The 21,192-nt window shown below is 31.5% G+C and overlaps 1 protein-coding gene across 1 annotated transcript; it reads left to right on the top strand.

Moving 5' to 3' along the window:
- The first annotated feature begins 5,660 nt into the window (after window positions 1-5,660).
- LOC139528702 (metalloproteinase inhibitor 3-like) lies at window positions 5,661-15,409 on the top strand. The gene is made up of 5 exons (XM_071324827.1): window positions 5,661-5,808; window positions 10,490-10,581; window positions 12,037-12,139; window positions 14,216-14,352; window positions 15,224-15,409. The coding sequence occupies exons 1-5, from the start codon at window positions 5,694-5,696 to the stop codon at window positions 15,371-15,373; spliced, it is 597 nt and encodes a 198-aa protein (XP_071180928.1). The 5' UTR covers window positions 5,661-5,693; the 3' UTR covers window positions 15,374-15,409.
- Window positions 15,410-21,192: the final 5,783 nt, after the last annotated feature.

Genomic DNA, 21,192 nt, shown 5'->3' with positions numbered 1-21,192 from the left:
TCAGCATTTATGTCTTGACTTGAGTTATCATTGATATGTTCATAATTATAAATTAACTGTTTACAAAAATATGAAGTTTTGAAAATCTAAGACTTTTCTACCTCAGGAATAGATTACTTTATCTGTATTTGGCAAAATGTTTGGAAATTTTTGGTCCTCAATGCTCTTCAACTTCGTACTTTATTTGACCTTTTAAACATTGTTTGATTCGAGCGTCACTGATGAGCCTTTTGTAGACGAAACTCGCGTCTGACGTAAATAAAAAAAATAATTCTGGTATTTATGATGAGTTTATTATCACATAAAACATAACACAAATACAGACTTTGTATTATGCCAGGCATACATACACAGTTATAATCAGAATTGGCAAAATCCTAATATGAAAAAATTATTACATTCAGTTAACGGTTTTACCAAGCAATCAAGGAACGACAGTTTGACCCAGACTTTTCATATTGAAACTACATGTTATAAATTGTTTCATAAGAAAGCTTTGAAAACATAGTTAACTTCATTATACTTAAAAACAACGTTTTATTTCAATTAGTTTTATTTTCGTATTTGAAGAAAAATCAAGCTATTTATACAACATTTTATCCATTAACAGTTGGACTTCACATCAGATGTTGACACAGTTTATCTATTCGCTTGTTTATGATTTAAATAGATAAAACAATTACTCGTCATTCAAAATATTATCCGTACCTTGACATAATACACTATAAAAAAAAAACTTCCCTATTCGTTCAAAAAACATAGTAAAAAAGGAATGTTCGAAATATGTAGTCCAGTCACTACAAACTGCTCAGGGTCTGAATTGACCAGCTTTTGTGCTCGACCAGTAAAATCGAGCACACATTTTACTCGAATAGTCTCGACATTGTCTCGACTGTACTTAACTGTACTTAAGTGTACTCGATTAGGTCTCGACTTTACTTAATTAGTCTGATTCAGTACTTGATGATCTTTGTGTAGTCTGAAATGGTCTTGACCAAGGCTCGACCTATCTCGACCTGTCTCGACTTGTCCCGACTCAATCTCAACCAGTCTCGACCTGTCTCGGACTATTTTCAACGGCAAAGATAAGGGTCAAGTACGATTCAGTACAGTCCAGTATGGTTCTGACTGGGGTCGAGTAAAGTCAAGTAAATGTCAGACCAATTCAGACTGGTCGAGTAAAAATCAGTACAGTCAAGTACAGATATAGGCCATTTCAGACTTAAATGGTTTGTAGTGCTTGTATGACAGTCGCAAAAAACTCCATTATATTGACATAAATGTGTGAACAAAACAAAAAGATATAATAGGTAAACATGTCAAAAACAGAGGTAAATCAGTCAGCATTGCGTTATAATCTTACTTACAATCAAAACAACGAAGATGTTCATAAGTTAAATTATGGAAAAACATAACAAATAAAAGAACATTAACTTATAATAAATTAGAAACGGTTTTCACACAGTTCCCAACATATCCTCTAGAGTAAACTTAATAGTATTTAGATGTTAAATAAAAGTCATTTTGAATAATTTGCTTAGGAACGGTTTACAAAAAAGTATAATCACAACAATACTGAGCTATGTGGAAAATTCCAAACGGAATGTATCCAATCAAATGGCAAACTCAAAACCTCAAATTCAACCTATAATAACTGTCATATTCCTTAGTTGGTTTAGGTATTTTCTTATGTAGAAAATGGTGGATTTTACCTGGTTTTATAGCTACTAAATCTATAACTTCCCAAATATAAACATTTTATTTGTTTTCAGTTGGCAAGTAAATTAGTTTTGAGGAATGCTAACGTTATCATTTGTCGTGAAAATTGATTGAACCTACATGTACGTAAATTGATAAACATTAACTTAATCTTTGAACTCTAGATTTTCATAATTAAAACTATTATCATAATAATGTATCGAGTGAAACGCATATAGAGGTATACAATGCATTTCATAAGCTACTAAATATTCACGGTTACGCTTTCCATGCTATGTCTTGTTGAGTCATTCATCATAAATATAAGTTTAGAAATAATTTGTTTAAGCTTTCATGAGTAAGCTCTATATAAATTTCATTATAACAACTTCAAATTACAATTTCTGAAAAGAGAAAAGAGCTGTATGTTGTGTAGTACCTTTATTTTTTTTGATATTTGTATTTGAATACACATTAGATTACTTTTCGTCAATACAATAGAACAATTTTGTACTTGAATATTATTGCGTTCCTCAATTGTAAAATAAATCGCAGTTAAATACAGATTTTGATTATGTCGATATGTTAAACGACTCAATATATTGTATTTATAAAATATATGACATAACATGACTGTTGTGTTCCAGTATTCACTGGGTGAATATACAGAAACCTATTATAATGTCGAAATATGGATCCATCCAGCAATCAACATTGAGTAATTATCTGAATCACTGTAAAAGGATACAATAACAATCTAGGGGGAAAAGATAGGTTAACAAAAATGTTAGAAAATTATTTGAACAAAATATTAAATATGATCACGTCGTTGTATAACACAACAAGGTATATGTTTATACACATAGCATAACTATAGTTCGTATTCATGTCATAGGTATATTTGAAGGCACACATATAAACAAACTATTTATATCGAATACGGGATTGTTTAGTCCCTAAATGGAAAGCTGTTCAACAAAATTTAGCATACGGTTTACAGCCTGTATCAGCTATTGTATAATTTACTAAGTGAAGTTTTATTTTGACTTTGTTTTGTTACACGACTGTTATAATACTTGTGACGAATATCATTCAGGCTCTAATGCGGTTGGGAACAGATAATAATATTTTACTTAAGTATAAACAAAATTGCATATATAAAAACTAAAGAATATTTTATCAATTCAAAATTTAAAACGCACTTACAGTTAGGCTGCTCTTCACACTTTTACACCAGGAAACTTTATTCTTTTTTTGGGTTATCTGATCTGGTCTTTTTAATAATTTTGTAAAGTGGTCATACACGATTACGTAAAAAGAAATCCAATCATTTAAATAGTGTATTTAAGTTTCTCTAACATTGTATATTTGTGTAAACAGTTAAATTACTTCCTGCTGGTAAAACATGGTTGCTATTTTAAACGGATACATAAGTTTCAAAAGTATTTCTGCGCACAACTCTACCTTATTTCTAAAACATACTTTAAAACCAAAATGTATACTCTGTCATACTTGATATGAATTAAGAGACACATTTCTCATTTTGTCCGGCACGGTGACCATGTTATTGCATTAAATAATTTTTTACAAGCTAATTCAAACACTATTAACTGCTCCCAAATGAGATTAAAATGGCGGCCATGGACAGACGTAGGTATATTGGTCCCATAATTTTGGGCCAGTTTTTGCATTTAAGGAGATATTTTAGCTCTGCATAAGGAACTCAAAAAGATGACAGAAGAGATACAATAATTAGAAATAGGGGTTTCAGAAGGGATTCGTATGGCAAATTGGAATGACATTATTCCCGTAAGAAAACAATAAGGATCCACAACTTAGAAAAAAGACGAGGTGAACAACAAATACCAGAATTGTTGATTACATTTAAAGGCAAAGTAAGAATATCACTTAACTAAACAGACGTTGTAGCTATGCACCACATTCCCGGAAAACAGGGTTTCACCTCGCATAGTCGCATTTGTCATCTATTCTTAGCATTATTCAGTTTGGGTTATTTTGGGAGAAAAACGAGTCCGGATATTGTTTTTTATGTCACTATTAAGACATCCGTTTAAAACTGTTTAAATTGCACATTCGACAGGACATTTGTTTTTCAAGGTTTTTCTGTATACTATGATCATACATATACTTTAAAAAAATAAATGCATTTGTTATTTACTATCAATTCCAAGTTACAAAAATGTAACTATCCACGGCGGTCCCTGATTTATATTATATAAAGAGTCTCTATATACTTTATCAGTGACTGCCGTGGATGGTAGACTTAGGAATTGATCAAAGTAAAAAACAAATACTTTATTTTTAGTATATGAATGTTAAAGGTATACAGGAAAACAGAAAACCAGCAATAGTTATCAAAGGTACCAGGATTATAATTTAGTACGTCAGACGCGCGTTTCGTCTACACAAGACGAATCATCTTTCTTAAATTACATACAATTAATACAGTTATGTGATTATCGATGGAAAATGTTAGATTATATGAATAATTCATTTAAATCAGAGCAAACTGATGTTCAGTAGTTGTTGTTTGTTTGTGTAGTTCATGCGTTTTTCTCGTTTTTTATATACATTAGACTGTTGTTTTTCGTTTGAATGGTTTTACACCCGAAAATTTTGGCCCTTTATAGCTTGCAATGGCTTCTCGGAGTGAGCCAAGGCTCCGTGTTGAAGACCGTACTTTGACCTTTAATGGTTTTACTTTTAAAACATTGTGACTTTGATTGAGAGTTTTCACATTGGCACTCTTCTTATATATCTATAAATATTTTATTTTCATCTTATAACTACAAGACAGACCTAAACGTCTTCATATAAAGTATTTTGTATACAATGCAATATTCTCAAAGCAATTTTAACACATTTTTTTTCTTTAAATATCTTGTATCAAGTGAGGAATTGAAATGGCAGTTGTTATCAATCAGTTCGTTGCTATGTATTTTCGCGTTTTTTAAGTGTTGCTTTTTTAGTGTTTCTGCTGTTCACATATTTCCCTTTTATAGCTGACGTGTTTCCCTCGGTTTTAGTTTTGTTTACTACGTTAAATGAATTAAAAACAAGGTCGCGTATCTAATTGTTTTGTTTTCAAATGTCACATATGTTTAGTAAAAAAAATCTAATTCAAACGACTTGTACTGTATCTCAGTATTAATTACCACAAAACACATTGCCAGTGAGTTAAAAATAAAACTTTCGTGTAACTGTTGATTTATGTCGTTCTTCCACACAACTCTAATATGCCTGTACCAATTCCAGAATATGACATTTTTATAACTATATAGTTACCCGTTCGTTCTATTGTGTCATTTTATAACATTTTTACCTATAGTGTCTGTTCATACATCAATGTTAAAATAATGGAATTTTATGCGACTGTCATACAAGTGAGAGGTTCAGCTAACTTTAAAACCAGGTTCAGTCCACCAATTTCTTCTTTATATGAAAATGCCTGTACCAAGTCAGGAATATGACAGTTGTTATGTATTCGTTTGATGTGTGTTAGCTTTTGATTTTGCCATATGCTTTGGGACTTTCCATTTTGAATTTTCCTCGGAGTTCAGTATTTTTGTGATTTTACGTTTTTAGTAGAGATTTTCAGTTTTAAGTTTTTCTCGAAGTTCTGTATTTTTGATTTTTGCCCCTCTTCCTTAATGAGTATAATATAGTGCAAACTTGACTTTATGTGATTTTGTTTCAGGAGCACATCTGTTCATTATGTTAATTTTGTCCGTATTATGTAGGCATGCACTGTTATATAGGGTTTATAAGGACGAAAAGTGATAGCACGATCACAACAAAAATCACTTTACTCACATCAAATATATAAAATCTGCAATCGTTTTTATCGTAACTGTATAACCATTAAATATTGTATGATTAGCTTTCACTGTTTGTGTTATAAGCAAATATTGATATATGTTAATTTAACAGGAAGTATTGAAACATGTTACACAATACGTGTTTTAAAAAACAAAATGTCTTCAAAAGTAGCAAGTGTATTTCTATGCCTGTTATGGTTTACATGTATAGCAAATGGATGTAGGTGTTTTCCTAAGCATCCTCAAAGAATTTTGTGTACACAAAATGTAGGTGAGTATTTGGTTTAATTAAAACAGTAAGTTATATGCTGCCAATATGGTAACGGACAGTGCAAACACCTAGAGCGTACAATTTGACACTAACAAATATTTTTGAAAATATATAACAGTAATTTTTTTTTTAAATGTGTGCATCGATCATTTTAAGGAGAAATAATAGTGTTATTTGAGGAACTTTTAGTGACTGTCATTGATACTTTGTGTTTAATACAGTGTCCTATTTATATGGATATTGTACTACTCAGAGTATATGAGTAAAGCACCTGTCGTTTTAATGCAACTTTTAATATTGACAATTTGGTTGAATGGTAGCATATCTGATTTTTGTTTTCAAATTTAACACCAATATACGATTAAAAACAATTATAACTTTTAGGATAGCTGGACCTTTTTTATATTTTTTTTATGTCATTGTTATTTAGAGTGAAATATACAGTCCCTCTCGATATTCTTTTCAGATCAATTAAGAAATTATTCGGCGTTAACTTAAAAACGTAAAGTAATCAAATGAGACTTTTTCTATTAAATGAGTATTAATATAAGATTGTTATTTATGATCAAATTTAAATAAAATGGGCATTAACAGATGAAATTTTATTTTCCAAAGGTGTCACCCCCTAACATATCATATACTTGCAGGCCACAATGCAAATGTCACAATAAAACCATCAGTTCAAACTTAATTTAATGGCAACTAACAGCGTGTCCTGATCTTTTCCATACTGTGTTGTAATAGTAAACATATATGCTTAACATTATTAGCTAACAATTGAAAACCAACATGAGCCATTGATATAACTTGATTAAAGACGTATTTCTATTAGGATCAATAACAATAGGTTAACTCTAATCTATGAGTTATAAGTTTAACGTGGTGATTGCGTTAATATATTCATGTTACTTTACTTCATAAATATATTAAATCTGTGCATACTTGACTACCAGCTCAATTGTTTAATACTGTATGAACATGTATCAATAGTTTTGTCTGTAAGATTATACGCAAATATTGATATATGATAATTGAACAGGAAGTATCAAAACGTGTTACACATTAAGTGGTTAGTGAAAGATAACATGCATAATATCTTCTAAAGTTACAATAATAATTGGACAATTTTACTTGGAAAATCAACATACACCTCCAACGACACTTACCAAAGAGGAAATCATGGATATGCATAGGTCTGTTCTATGTTCTTTTGGAATTTCCAACAAATACAAAGAACTTCCATCCCTGTATTGTATATTGTATATTTTAGGTCCTCAATGTTCTTCAACTTTGTACTTGTTTGGCTTGATAACTATTTTGTTCTGAGCCTAACTGATCAGTCTTATGTAGACGAAACTCGCGTCTGGCGTATTAAATTATAATAATTTTACCTTTGATAACTAAATACCTACACTAAATGAGTGTCCTTACAAACAACAGTATATTGTTTAAAGTGCTCAACGAAATCCCTTTCTAAATTATTAACATCTATTTAATTAGCAATTAAAATCGGACTTCAAAGTAATTGTGAAACTGCCTTTTTGTTCTAGAGATGGCGTGAATCAGATGTTGATACTGAACAATTCCAAAAAAATATTCGAGAGTACATGCAATCAGAGACTCTTTTATTTTGCAATAGTATTAAAACGTTTGATTGTTCTACAGTTTACACAAGTATTCCTCTTTCCAACCCCAAAAGACAAATTGAAAGAGTTGATATTGCTGTGTTTCATAAAATAGAAACAGGTATCTTGTCTTAGGGAGGATAAATCCTACTTTTTCTGAAACTGACATTATCAAGATGCTTGATTTTTTTATGGACAAAATATTTGTTACGTTTGGAGTACTCGTTTTCAAGAAACGATCGGCATTTCATTGAGAACCAATCGTTACCCTCGTCTTGCCGACTTGTTCAATTATTATTATGCGGTTAATTTCATACAAGCACTTCTTCGGAAGAAAGAAAAGAAGTTAGCAATATACTTTAATTTTACTTTCTGCTGGAAAGATGAAATTTGGTGACTATGATTAACGCATCTATCCGGTCGATAGATAACGGAAACAACAGATACAGTTAATGCTGGCTCATTTATAAACTCACAACTTTTAATTGACAATGATGGTCGGTTGAAAACAAAACTCTATGACAATAAAGATGATTTTAAATTGAACTTCCCATTTCTATGTAGCAACATACTAGCAGCACATGTATACGAAGTATGTTTCTCACATTGGAAATGATATTCCCGGGCTTCCTTGATACCGAGTTTCTACTCACAATGAAGCAATTAAACAAAGGGTTTCAAAATCTGAAGTTGAAACCATCCCTTTACGGACGCGTACGCCATCATAAATTTGTTGACCGTTATGAAATATCCGTTTCACAGATGAAATCGGATATATTCCTTATGTCGTAACAACAATCCACGAATGTGACCTACTGAATTAGACTATGTACAGGGTTTGTAATAACACGAGCAACATGCAATGTTTAGCAGGATCTGCTTACCCTTCCAGATCACCTGAGAATCACATTTTTTTCACGCATCATTGTCAATATAATGGAGTTGATGCATCTGTCGTACAGGTGAGAAATTTAGCGCTATAAAACCAGGCTCAATCACCATTTTCTACATTTAAAAATGCCTGTAACAAGTCAGGAATATGACAGTTGTTGTCCATTCGTTTGACGTGTTTTATCATTTGATTTTTCAATTTGATGAGGAACTCTCCGTCTTGAATTTTCATCGGAGTTCAGTATTTTTTGTTATTTTACTTTTTTTCACAAATATTTCTGAACGAAAAATATTGTATATGAGCTTTCGACTTTAAACAAACTAAATCAGACGATTTAATAATTATACCGCACTGTGACCTATAAAGGTTTATTTTTACAGACTTGGATAGAGTTGTCTCATTGACACTGACGCCACATCAACTTACATCAATTGAAACAGAAATGATTTTCTCTGCCTCAAAGTTATTTTCATGTCAGTAACATTCTTGTTTTAATTGCTGCGAAGCTGTTGAAAAGATATACAAACTGCTGACGGCTTCCCATAAACACTCTTGCATCTTTGAATCCAGAAAAGCGCTTCGGACGCAAGAAATTATTAATCGTGTTATTTTCATTTTTTACATCAATGGGTCGATACCTCTGCTGAGGGACTATCAGTCCCCGAAGGTATCATCTGCTCAGTAGTCAGTAATATGGTATTGACATGATTTAACAAACTTTAATAAAATTGTCCGTTAAAAATTTTTGTAACTATTAAGAAACTAAGGTTTCAACCCCCTCAGGCGAAATTGGCTTTAGATGAATTGGCTATTTGTTTTAGGTATTTTTTTAAATATAGCTCTTCAACGGTTTCAGTACTTATACATCTTTGGATTTCAAATGTTTGGCTTTGAGTGTTCCTGATGAAGGTAAATTCAGAAAAGCGCTTCGGACGCAAGAAATTATTTAACGTGTTGTTTTTAATTTTGTGCTTCATTTATGTTTGCCTTTTACTATTTTGAATGTCCCTGATGGTTCGTTTGTGACAACAGGTGCACTTTAATACACGTCTTAAGGATGTTCGCTACTCTGTTTAAAAATTACAAGCTTTTAACAAAACTGTTATAAATTGAAAGTATATAAATAAACTAAAAAAGCAAACATCCTTAAGTCGTCATCATATATATATAATACATATGTCCAATGAATATGTAATTAAAACGTCAGTAAAAGAGCGGTCAAAAATATCAAAGGGACAATCAAACTTTTTATTCGTCTACATGTGTTGTGAGTAGTGAACCCGTAAATTTGTCGAAGGAATAGATACAACTTTTGGTTTAATAACTTTCTTGCGAGCACCACCCTTATATGCTGGATGTACCTTGCGAGCACCACCCCTATATGATGGATGTACCTTGCGAGCCCCACCCCTATATGCTGGATTTACCTTCATCAGGAACACTCAAAGCCAAACATTTGAAATCCAAAGATGTATAAGTACTGAAACAGTTGAAGAGCTATATTTAAAAAATACCTAAAACAAATAGCCAATTCATCTAAAGCCAATTTTGCCTGAGGGGGTTGAAAAAAATATCATAAGATATAAGCCGTTGAAACTTTGGCGGGAAATAATTCTCTCTTGATTTTTCTTTCATTTAACATTGGCACCTTTTTTGTTTAAAAAACTATGAAAAAATAACAAGGATTTCATAAGATTTTGAAATATGGCTTTTTGAATAATATGTAATAAAAATATGAAAAGAAAAGTAGGGGTTAGTGGGCTAATTTTTTTAATGTTAATACATGGATAAAACCAGAGGATTCCGAAAATTTGACAAAATTTCAAAGGTTAGAGGAGTAAACATCCTTAAGTCTTCATCATATATATATAATACATATGTCCAATGAATATGTAATTAAAACGTCAGTAAAAGAGCGGTCAAAAATATCAAAGGGACAATCAAACTTTTTATTCGTCTACATGTGTTGTGAGTAGTGAACCCGTAAATTGTCGAAGGAATAGATACAACTTTTGGTTTAATAACTTTCTTGCGAGCACCACCCCTATATGCTTGTAGTTATTATAAACGACAAACTGTATATAAAGATGATTGTTTTATATCTAAGATGTATTTGCATCTGATTGAAACAGACAGCATTACTTAATGTTAATTATTTTTTCAGCGTTTGTTGGAAAAGTAACAAATGAAGTACTACCAACGTCAGCAAATGATATGTATATCAAATACCACTTTACGCTTCTAAAGTCAATAAAGGTAAGCTAGTTATGTATTTCCCAAATTACAAGAAAACTATTTCTTTAACAAAATCAAACGATTAGTTTTTAAAAACAATTCAAATTCATAGAATGAATGTGCCTAGTTGTGAACAGATATTATTTTCACATGTTGAGAATTCACTTAATATGTTAGTCTCTGTGTAATCTTTCATTTTAAAATGAATATAAAAGTAATTCCGCCGTAATAGAAATATGGATGAGGTATAAGCAGTTTGGATGTTAACTTATTTCCAACATTCTAGATTCGGATCAATTCTAGCTTGTGAAAAGTGTTTACATGTCTTTCGTATAATGCAGGATTATATCATCGAAGACAATGACTTTGTTCATGTTTTATCATAATGGGCACAATAATTAACAATGTATAGTGTTTAATGCTCAACTTTGTATTTTATTTTGCCTTTTCGATCTGTTCTGATTGGAACTCTTATAAAAAAGTAAATCGACAAAACACAGTAGTACATTAAAAACAGGGATTAGTTGTATGAATGTTTTTTGAGAAAATATATGCTTATCAAATGTATCAAATAAAAAGGTATTCTGCAAACATTATGAAATATTTTTGGGCATATACGACATGGCACAGTAACACTCAAAGAGGTCTATTTCATTACTGGTTCACTTCAAAAGTTAGATAATATCTCATTAAAATGATGTCTTTGTGTAGATGTTATTTTTAATGATGGTATATTTATCGCTATTAGCTAGTTTTGCAAATTTATAAGGTGGCTCTCAACAAATAAAAACAAATTGTATTATAATTTATAGTTTTTATTTGTTGAGTAAACCTCTTTGTTTTATATTTGTTTGTTTTTGTTCTGATTGAGATTGTGAAACGGTGATGATGGCTGTATCTCTTTTTTGACAATTTTACCTATTATAACGGTTTTGTTCGCGCATCGTTAGTATATAATGGAATTTGATGCAACTGTTATGACAGTTGTTATCCATCCGTTTGATGTGATGTATCCTTTGATTTTGTCATTTGATTAGCCCAAGGGACTTTTCGTTTTGAGTTTTTCTCGGAGTTCAGTATTTTTGTTATGTTACGTTTTTCCATTATAATAGTTTATGTGTTTTCCTCAGTTTAAGTTTGTTATCCGGATTTGCTTAATCGCTTGATCGATATATAACTATTTATCAGTGGTACAGTACTGTTACTTTTATTTAGGTTTAGAAGTAAGTTATATGAATATATACTTGTGTACAACTTGGAAATTAGTATGGCGTTCATTATCACTGAACTAGTATATATTTGTTTATGGGCCAGCTGGAGGATGCTACATTGAAGATCTGTTGGTGACCTTCTGCTGTTGTTTTTTCTATGGTCGGGTTGTTGTCTCTTTGGCACATTCCCCACTTCCATTCTCAATTTTATTTAATCAAACTCATTTTTAATGTTATAAGAAGAATTACAATTTATATTTTTCAGGGCATTTTTAATCCAGTTGGGTCAACAATCATTGTACAAGTACCATTTCAGGGTTCGCTTTGTGGTTATAAATTAACCGTAGGGGAACACTACGTATTGACAGGTACACTATATTATCCTACCAATTAATCTGGTATATTATTAGTAAAATATTCAACATGTCGAATCCATATAATTGGCAGTTTCTTTGCACAATTGTAATGCTTTATATTCGGTTGCTATGGTTGTATTCTGTTTTAATTTCTTTATATTGTTTCTTTTTTCCTCGCATCTGATCTCAAATTTCCGGTGGCAATCCAAAGTTTTCACCTTTCTTCATAATATACTTTAATCTGATTAATCGCTGTTGATATAACGTTACAGTGAATATAGCCATTACACAATTATACCAAGGCAAATATGTGGTCAAGCAACCCTTACTACAAGACTTTTCTTACCAACAATAATGTATTAATAATCTGTTTTCGTCATGAAAATGCATGAAATATTTTCGCTGGGAATAAAGCACTGGTAACCAATAAATAATCAAGCAAGCAATCTTCTACAGCTTACTACAGAGAAAATGCCTTTTACTTTAAGATTTATTTCCTGAACTTTTCCAGTACCTTTTGTTAGGCATCGTCAACACTATTTATTTATGATGTTCTAAACACAGACTTCGTTTGCAATAAAATTTACCTGAGTAAGATTGATGAGATATTTTTCTGTTAAAAACATGATCTTGATGATATCTCAGATATGTGTAACTGACATGCTTCAAGCGCGAGAAACGCATACATTCCAAATATACGCTATATGTTATTCAGGTCTCAGACAGGGTATATAATTTGACATTCCCGGCTTAGAGTTTATTTGATATTAACTCTAGACCGGGAATGTCACAGTACATAACCTGTCTGAGACCTTAATTAGACAAATACTACGGATTACCCCTGAATTAATGTTATTTTCTAGTGCAGGTATCTGTTGAACATTCACAATGCAGCATGTATATGCATTACATGTTTATTGTTTCTTTAATATTTTGAGTAATCTTTTTTTTTTATCTTGACATTATTTTTTCGTTTAAAAATAGTTTCAATAAAGTTTTTAGAAATAATATTTTGTGTTTGTATATATGTGTGTGTGGCTTTATTTTTTACAACTCATATTGAAAAACCCAACCTGATATGTTCGGCATACGTGAAGGATCATCTAATTTACTGTGAACATAATTTCCGCGAGGTTGACTGTCACCAGCCCAGTAGTCAACATTTCGGTGTTGACATGAATATCAATCATGTGGTCATTTTTATAAATTTCCTGTTTACAAAACTTTGAATTTTTCGAAAAACTAAGGATTGTCTTATTCCAGGCATAGATTACCTTAACCATATTTAGCACAACTTTGTGGAATTTAGTATCCTCAATGCTCTTCAACTTTGTACTTGTTTGGTTTTATAAATATTTCGATTTGAGCGTCACTGTTTAGTCTTATGTAGACGAAACGCGCGTCTGGTGTACTAAATGTTTGATAACTATGTATGTAATAATTTATAATAACATTTTTAACATTGAATATAAGTATTAAAAGTGTAAATTGTGCGATTTTGTATTAAACATGTATTATTAACTGAAGCACGTCATTATTTTCCCTTTGTGAACCTCTGACATTTCTTAGTGTTCTATATAGCTAATATTGAGGTTCCAATTGGGGATAAAAACGTCGTATATACCCTGTCAATTTCCTGAATATAAACTGACATCTTTGTGATGTTATCGAATCACAAACCTCGACACATTTGTAATTCGTAATATAACTATATATAGAATGTTATATTATTAGAAGACAAAATAATCTAAAAACCATGTTAATAGTAATAAATCAATAATATATTAATTTTGCTCATTCTTATCTCATTTCGTAACACAATTACAACACACATGTTTTTTCCAAATTATTGTGATAATGCAGTTAGAATAATGCTCCTTAACTTTGTATTTGTTTGGTTTTATGACTATGTTGATCTGAGCGTCAATGATGAGTATTATGTAGACGAAACGTGCCTCTGGCGTATTAAATTATAAACCTGGTCCTTCTGATAATAAATTATACATATTATATACCGGTATACGCAGCAGAACGGTAGTATTCATATATTTTACAGTTAAGTAGTATATTAATATATTGTTTTCGAAGGTGCAAGGAATAACAACGAAATAACCAGTACAACATGTGGTCATTTCCATTATAAGGTGTGCGATATGACATTTCAAATGGTAATTTACCTGTTCACAATTGGTCAATATTCATACAAACAGAACTGCATTTGTAAAGTGAGTACATAACTAGATAGTTTATTTTTGAAACTTTTAAATTCGCTATATATAAGATTCTCATATGATAAAGGACAAATGTCGCATAGATGAAAATTTAATGAGTTGCATTGGCGCTTTACCTAATCTAGTATGTACATATTACAGTCCTCTACTCTTTGTGGTAGAAATATTTGTCTTCAGCTTAGTTGTAGTATTGTGGTTAATGGTGCCATTCATCACACGTTTGTATCTCGGTTGGTGTAAAGTGACATGTTGGCAGGAAACATATCGTCGCCTGTAACAACTTCCATTCCACTTAAGATCATGTTAATAAGGAACAAACAAGTTTGTGATATCTGACATCGTCAGAATCTTGGGGTAAAGGTAAATGCTATGAAGCTGCTTTTATAATATAATGTCAGCTTTCGATTTTGCCAGTTTGTTAAGGAACATCCGTCTTGAGGTTTCCTTAGAATTCGGATTGTTTTTGTAATTTTACTTTTCCGTTTAAGCATGTTAATATTTGACCCCTGGAGTTCCCTTTGCTTTCATTAAAACGTACACTAATAGCTTGGTTTATATTTATGATGTGTTTATCAATAAAATTTCGCGGGTTTCCCTGTTTTTTTTATTTTTATAAAACTTAATGTTATCAATAAAATATTCTTTATAGTAAAAGTGTGTTTCTGCTCAAAATTTATCTCAGTATAGAAGATATGCAGTAACAACTCAAGGAGATCAACATAAATCTTAAGGTTTTCATAATTCTTACTCTGTGTTTACGATTGGAATACCATTTAAGTGTTTTCCAGACACATTGCCTTTATTAATATTATATTTGCAGACACATTTATGGTAATACTATATTCTTTACTTTTTCATCCTTAAGGACATAATAAATCCTAGTTTCGAGCCTGGAGTGTTTGACGAAAACAAAGGATGTAAGATTCCCCAGGGCTTAAACAGTGATTGTTATTACAAAACAGGCATATGTAAGAGACAAGGAGCGGTGTGTGAATGGAAAAATGTCGCCTGTTAAAATGTATCGCTGAAAATGAATAAAATTATAAAAACTTGTGGATCCTCAATACATTTATGTTCCCCTGATGTGATTATTTGACTGCACGCTTGCTTTATTATTCAGCAAACATATTTACTTGACGCATGTTCCAAAAGTCGTAAACTATTATTTTCATTGTTTGCATCCTTTATATGTTTTTATGGTGTTTAATATTAAGTCTCAGTACTTGATATGTATCGGTTCATAGGTGATTAACAGAATTAGGAAAAATAGCCGGGATATATAATTTTGACAATGATGTAAGATGCCACTGCTGGTGGAAGTTTCGTCCCCGAGGGTATCACCAGCCCAGTAGTCAACACTTCGGTGTTGACATGAATATCAATTATATGGTCATGTTAATAAGTTTCCTGTTGTCAAAATCTGAACTTTTTCGAAAAACTAAGAATTTTCTCATCCCAGGAATAAATTATCATAGTCGTATTTGGCACAACTTTTGGGAATTTTGGGTCCTCAATGCTCTTTAACTTTGTACTTGTTTGGCTTTACAACTATTTTGATCTGAGCGTTACTGATGAGTCTTATGTAGACGAAACTCGTGTCTGGCGTATTAAATTATAATCCTGGTACCTTTTATAACTATTTAAAACCACTGGGTCGATGCCACTGCTGGTGGACGTTTCGTCCCCGAGGGTATCACCAGTCCAGTAGTCAGCCCTTCGGGGTCGACATGAATATCAATCATATGGTCATTCTAATAAATTTCCTGTTGTCAAATTTTTATTTTTTTCGAAAAACTAGGAACTTTTTCATCCGAGGATTAGATTACCTTGGTCGTATTTGGCATAAACTTTGGGAATTCTGGGTCCTCAATAGTCTGCGACTTTGTACTTGTTTGGCTTTACAATTACTGTTATCTGAGCGTCACTGATGAGTCTTACAAAAACGAAACGCGCGTCTTGGCGTATTAAATTATAATCCTGGTACCTTTAATAACTATATGATATGCGCTTTGCTTCTTTGTAGAACACCACCTAAGAAAATTAGCATATCAGATAAAAGACTTACAGACCAGAAAGTGCACGCTTAAATGAAAATTTTTGTTTTTTTCGCGGTTACTTTAACAAGTTTTTGCATTTTACCGTTTATGAAAGGAAACACCAACATTTATATACTAATTGAATTAGACTGTGGTCTTTTAAAAGATAGGCGTAGGATATCAAAGCGACATTTAATCCAGAAAAGCGCTTCGGACGCAATAAATTATAAAACGTGTTGTTTTCCATTTTTAAACTCAAAAGTGGAAAACGCCGTGGAAAAAAAGGAAAAGACAATCAAAGTACGAATAACACATGGACTATGCAACATAGTAAAATTGAGAATTGAAATTGGAAATGTGTCAAAAGGACAACAACCAGACCAAAGAGCGGACAACGGCCAAAGGCCACCTTTAGTAGGTCACATTTGATGGAAAGAGGATGTGATTGTATATGTTGTCGAGCACTTATTCGTGATATTTAAAGAAGTTTTTGCTGGTAACGTAAAGTTAGCCAATTCATGTACTAAAGTAAGTTGACACATGTCACAATAGGTGATACGACTTATATAAATCTCTACTGGTTCCCAAATGAAAACAACTTTTATATGAATGTATTTGAATTAATTTTATGCAAATGTCATAAAAAGACTCCGTTTGATATAATTTGAGTTCTTTTTCTGCTTCCTTTCGTATCCATAATTCAGGAATACGTCTACAAACTTGACCTGAGAAAAATTTAGAAATTCCTTCATTTTTTTTTTTTTATCTTTATATACTTATTCCCTTATATCTAGATATAATCCTTTACCAGACAACCACATAACTAATCTGTGTTTTGTAAGATGAACATCAAGCTGTGTGTCCCATTACATAGTGGCTAAAAATAACTACGACTCAGGAACAGGAATCTATTTATTGACAGCTGTACTATATATGATCTCAGGCAACATTAAATATACTAATGAAACCAATAAGTTAAGAATGCATAACAATCTATAATATATAAATCCTTTTTAGATGCTTTTGATTCACAAATGAAACATAAAATCAGCTGTGAATAATGTATATCAATAAGCTTATAAAAATAATCCACCACAAGAATGAAATTATGAAAGGTTATCAATAACTATTAATAAATCATGCTTAATACAATCAACAAAAACACCAGAAATAACCTTTATGTACACCAAACGCGCGTCTAGTCTACAAAAGACACATCAGTGACGATCAAATCAAGATAGTTTGAAATGCCAAAGAGGACATGCTATGGAAAGGTTTAAATGATCTCAAGGTGAAACCAGCTCTGACTACTGTTACTAAAGATGATACATGGCACAGGACAACTGCATGCTTTCAGTTGTTAACGTACTTTTAAGCCTTACATACAAAATAAGGATGCGACGTAACCTCTAATTAAAAACAAAACAAAAACAAATAACGACACACACAAATATCAATGTAAGAAGATGTGGTGTGGTTTTTAATAGAGCAACTTTCATTAATTACCGAACGTTGCTATTATCATACTCAAACTCTCAATTCAAGAAATTAAAATTCTTCATTTGATGTTTCGTACACAAATGTCTTACTCAAATCAGAGGGTTAAACTATGTGACCTTAGGCCTGGATGTTAATATGTCAACATAGTTCATCGACTGCGTTTAAGTCAAAACCAACTAAAACAATGCAGTGTGGTTTGAAAAACAAGGCTTTGAATAATAAAATGCTAGACAACTTATTACATTTATACTACAACTATACACGAACAAGAAATATGGCAGATACTAACTAACGACAACACTTGAATTACTGGTTCCTCCCTTTGGGAAGACACATGGAAAACATAATGCTGTTGAATTGGTTTCTTAGAGCTCCATTTTTTTCTCAACTTGGAATAGTAACGTACGACATATCAATATACTTTAACAATCAATAACAAATCGCTTTTATCAAACGGAAATAACTACAAAACAAATAATAGAAAATAAGATAAAGGACACATAATACCTATATAAAAATTCTCGTAGTAAATGAAAGCTTTTTCAGAACTCTATATCAGCTACTAACTATACATCATGTTCTTATTGACAAACATCAGGATACCTCCAACAAACCGTTTTAAACTAAGACTTCCTAAGCACTTTGTGAAAAGCATGATAGACAGTTATCAAAGGGACTAGGCGTATAATTTCAAAACGTCAGACGTGCGTTTTTTCTACATAAGACTCATCAGCGAGACTCAATTAAAATAGTTAGTGCCAAACAAGAATAAAGTTGAGGAGCGTTGAGGACCCTTCATTCAAAATCATTGTGCCAAATACGGCTTAAGTAATCTATGCCTGGGATAAAAAAAACTTAGTATCTCAAATAGAATGCTATACTACAATGTTTTAATAAATATAAACACCATTTATAGTCCTCCAAAAAAATGAAAAATTGATAAGCTTTATGCATATGCAAATCAGTTTTACTTAAGGCATACATGACAATAAATATCGAGTACAAAATTGTTGACTTCCTCAGTGAACAGTTACAAACATCTACAAAATAACAGAAAATATATTAGAAAAAAATAATATCATGTTGCTACATGCAAATTGTTTCAATAATATACCAGTCGAACTGGTTATTCGGTGATAACTTATTTCGATAATTAAAAAAAGATGGAGAACAACATTTTTAGAGTCAAGTAGATCAAACTTTTTACACAAATAAAGCGTAAGCAAATACATACGCTAAAGATTAAACAATCTAAGTGTCAATATTATTAATAAAGCAATGTTAAAATATTTTCATCAGCCAAAAGGTAAGTAAATTTGGCAGGTTGTTCATCATAGCAATCGATTTAAACTCATATCTTAAATAATTCAAGCAAAATATTTTTCCTTCTTATGAACAAAGCTAATTCTATTGATATAAAAATAAGCTGTTTAGAATGTGTCCACACTTTTCCTCTAAATTGATTCAATTCTTCCTTTACACGTTCATCAACACTAATATCGTTCATTCTACGTTAACTTGCAAATTTACCTGACGATATCGGGATATAGATATTTAATCGGATTTTAACAGGCAGAAACCCGGTTGAAATAGAACAAAAGAATCGAAGCTCTTTGTAAGAGAAGGCGATAAATGCTTACTGTAATGTTTACTATAGTGACCAAAATTTTTAAAGTTAATAGAAACAGACAAAATGACAATTTTCTTCTCAATTACGAAGTGTTTTATTCTAAAAACACCATTTGCATTAGTTTTCAATTTATCTAGTGCATAGTTAAAAGACCAATTAGATATCAAGTCGACGACTTTGGTATCTTTCAAGTTGGATGTAGAAAATGTATAACCTCTGAATTTATTTATTTTTTACCACGGACGGAAAACATATCAATCAATAAGTTCAGTAGTTTTTGTGTCTGCCCTGCCATTATGTGACTCAAGATAAAATTTAAAAAAATGGGTAACAATTGTATCGAAAAGAGAAAATCGAGTGCACCTTTTTATGTTAGGGCGTGTTTGAGTTTGATATTTTGTCTTGATATCGTACAAAGCAAGAATATTTCATACATCGTCTCGCTTCAGATTCTATCATTTTTATATATCAGAGCTACAGGTTGACTTAATAATATAAAAAAATCACAGTACTAAAAGATGAAATATATGGGGCAAGTAAAATACCTAAAAATGTATCCAATGAATCACAAAAACAGAGTAGGTGTGTTCGAATAGCTATTTTTTTTACTAAAAGTACTTGACGACAGTCTTTCAAGTTGGATGATGAAAATGCATATCTTCGAAAAATTATGATTTTTTGTGTGTGATAACTAGGGTTTATAGTCTTCAACCGCTAAAAAATCTAGTCTGCTCTTTCACGAAATATTCAATTAGATATGTTTTTAATGTTGAGGAATTTTCGAAAATTTCACCTGTCAACCGATCAGACAATAGTTTTAAGTTGACTTAGTGCAGACAAGATCATTAACTGATGCTCATTAGCTAGTTGATACATTTGTCTTTTAAAATACAACTGACATATGAGGATCGTAATGGTGCAATGTGAATAAATTTATCGGTTTCCAAGAGCAAAATTGGCAGTACGTCATCCTTACAATGGCTTCAATTTCTACGATTGTGAAAATGAACTGGCTAAATGGGGAGATAATTTTGACAAAGTAGAATCCTGACTGTTAACATGTACTTGTGATTTGTTTAACAATTATGGAAATGTTCAGGACTTAATTAAATCTGTATTTGGGTAAGATGATGCAAGCATACGATTTTTATTGCGTCTTACACTTTGAGAAGAGAATAATCCTTAACTAATTTATTAAAATATTGTGTAAAAACGTTAATTATGAGCTATAAAAGTCAAGTGGCTCGAGCATTTTTCTGAGGAAGTTTTAAAAAAGTGCAGAGAAATATTGTTTACAGTGGGTTAGCTTTCATTAGTCTTCACTATCCATAGATTAACAACTTTTGGTTATATTTATAATTTAGAATCATCATTGAAGGTGGAGCACGAATGCACAGTTAATTAATTATATTGATGTGCCATTTGCATGCAAGAGTGACATTCCTTTGTATTATGTGCCGATTCGAAAAAAGTTATGTTTCCCTTTAACAGGTTCATTGTTTTATAATTAAGCTTAGGTTTCTGGTATAATTTTGAATAACTACAAAATGTATCACTAGATAACACTAGAATTTTTACTAGATAACATATTTGTTCGCTTTGGGGATTCCGTATATCGTCAGATTATCGGAATTCTAATGGGGACTAACTGTGCACCACTTATTGCGG

The sequence above is a fragment of the Mytilus edulis genome, chromosome 6 (genome assembly GCF_963676685.1).
Source record: "Mytilus edulis chromosome 6, xbMytEdul2.2, whole genome shotgun sequence".
NCBI lineage: Eukaryota > Metazoa > Mollusca > Bivalvia > Mytilida > Mytilidae > Mytilus > Mytilus edulis.
This window is presented reverse-complemented; position numbering and strand designations above follow the sequence as displayed.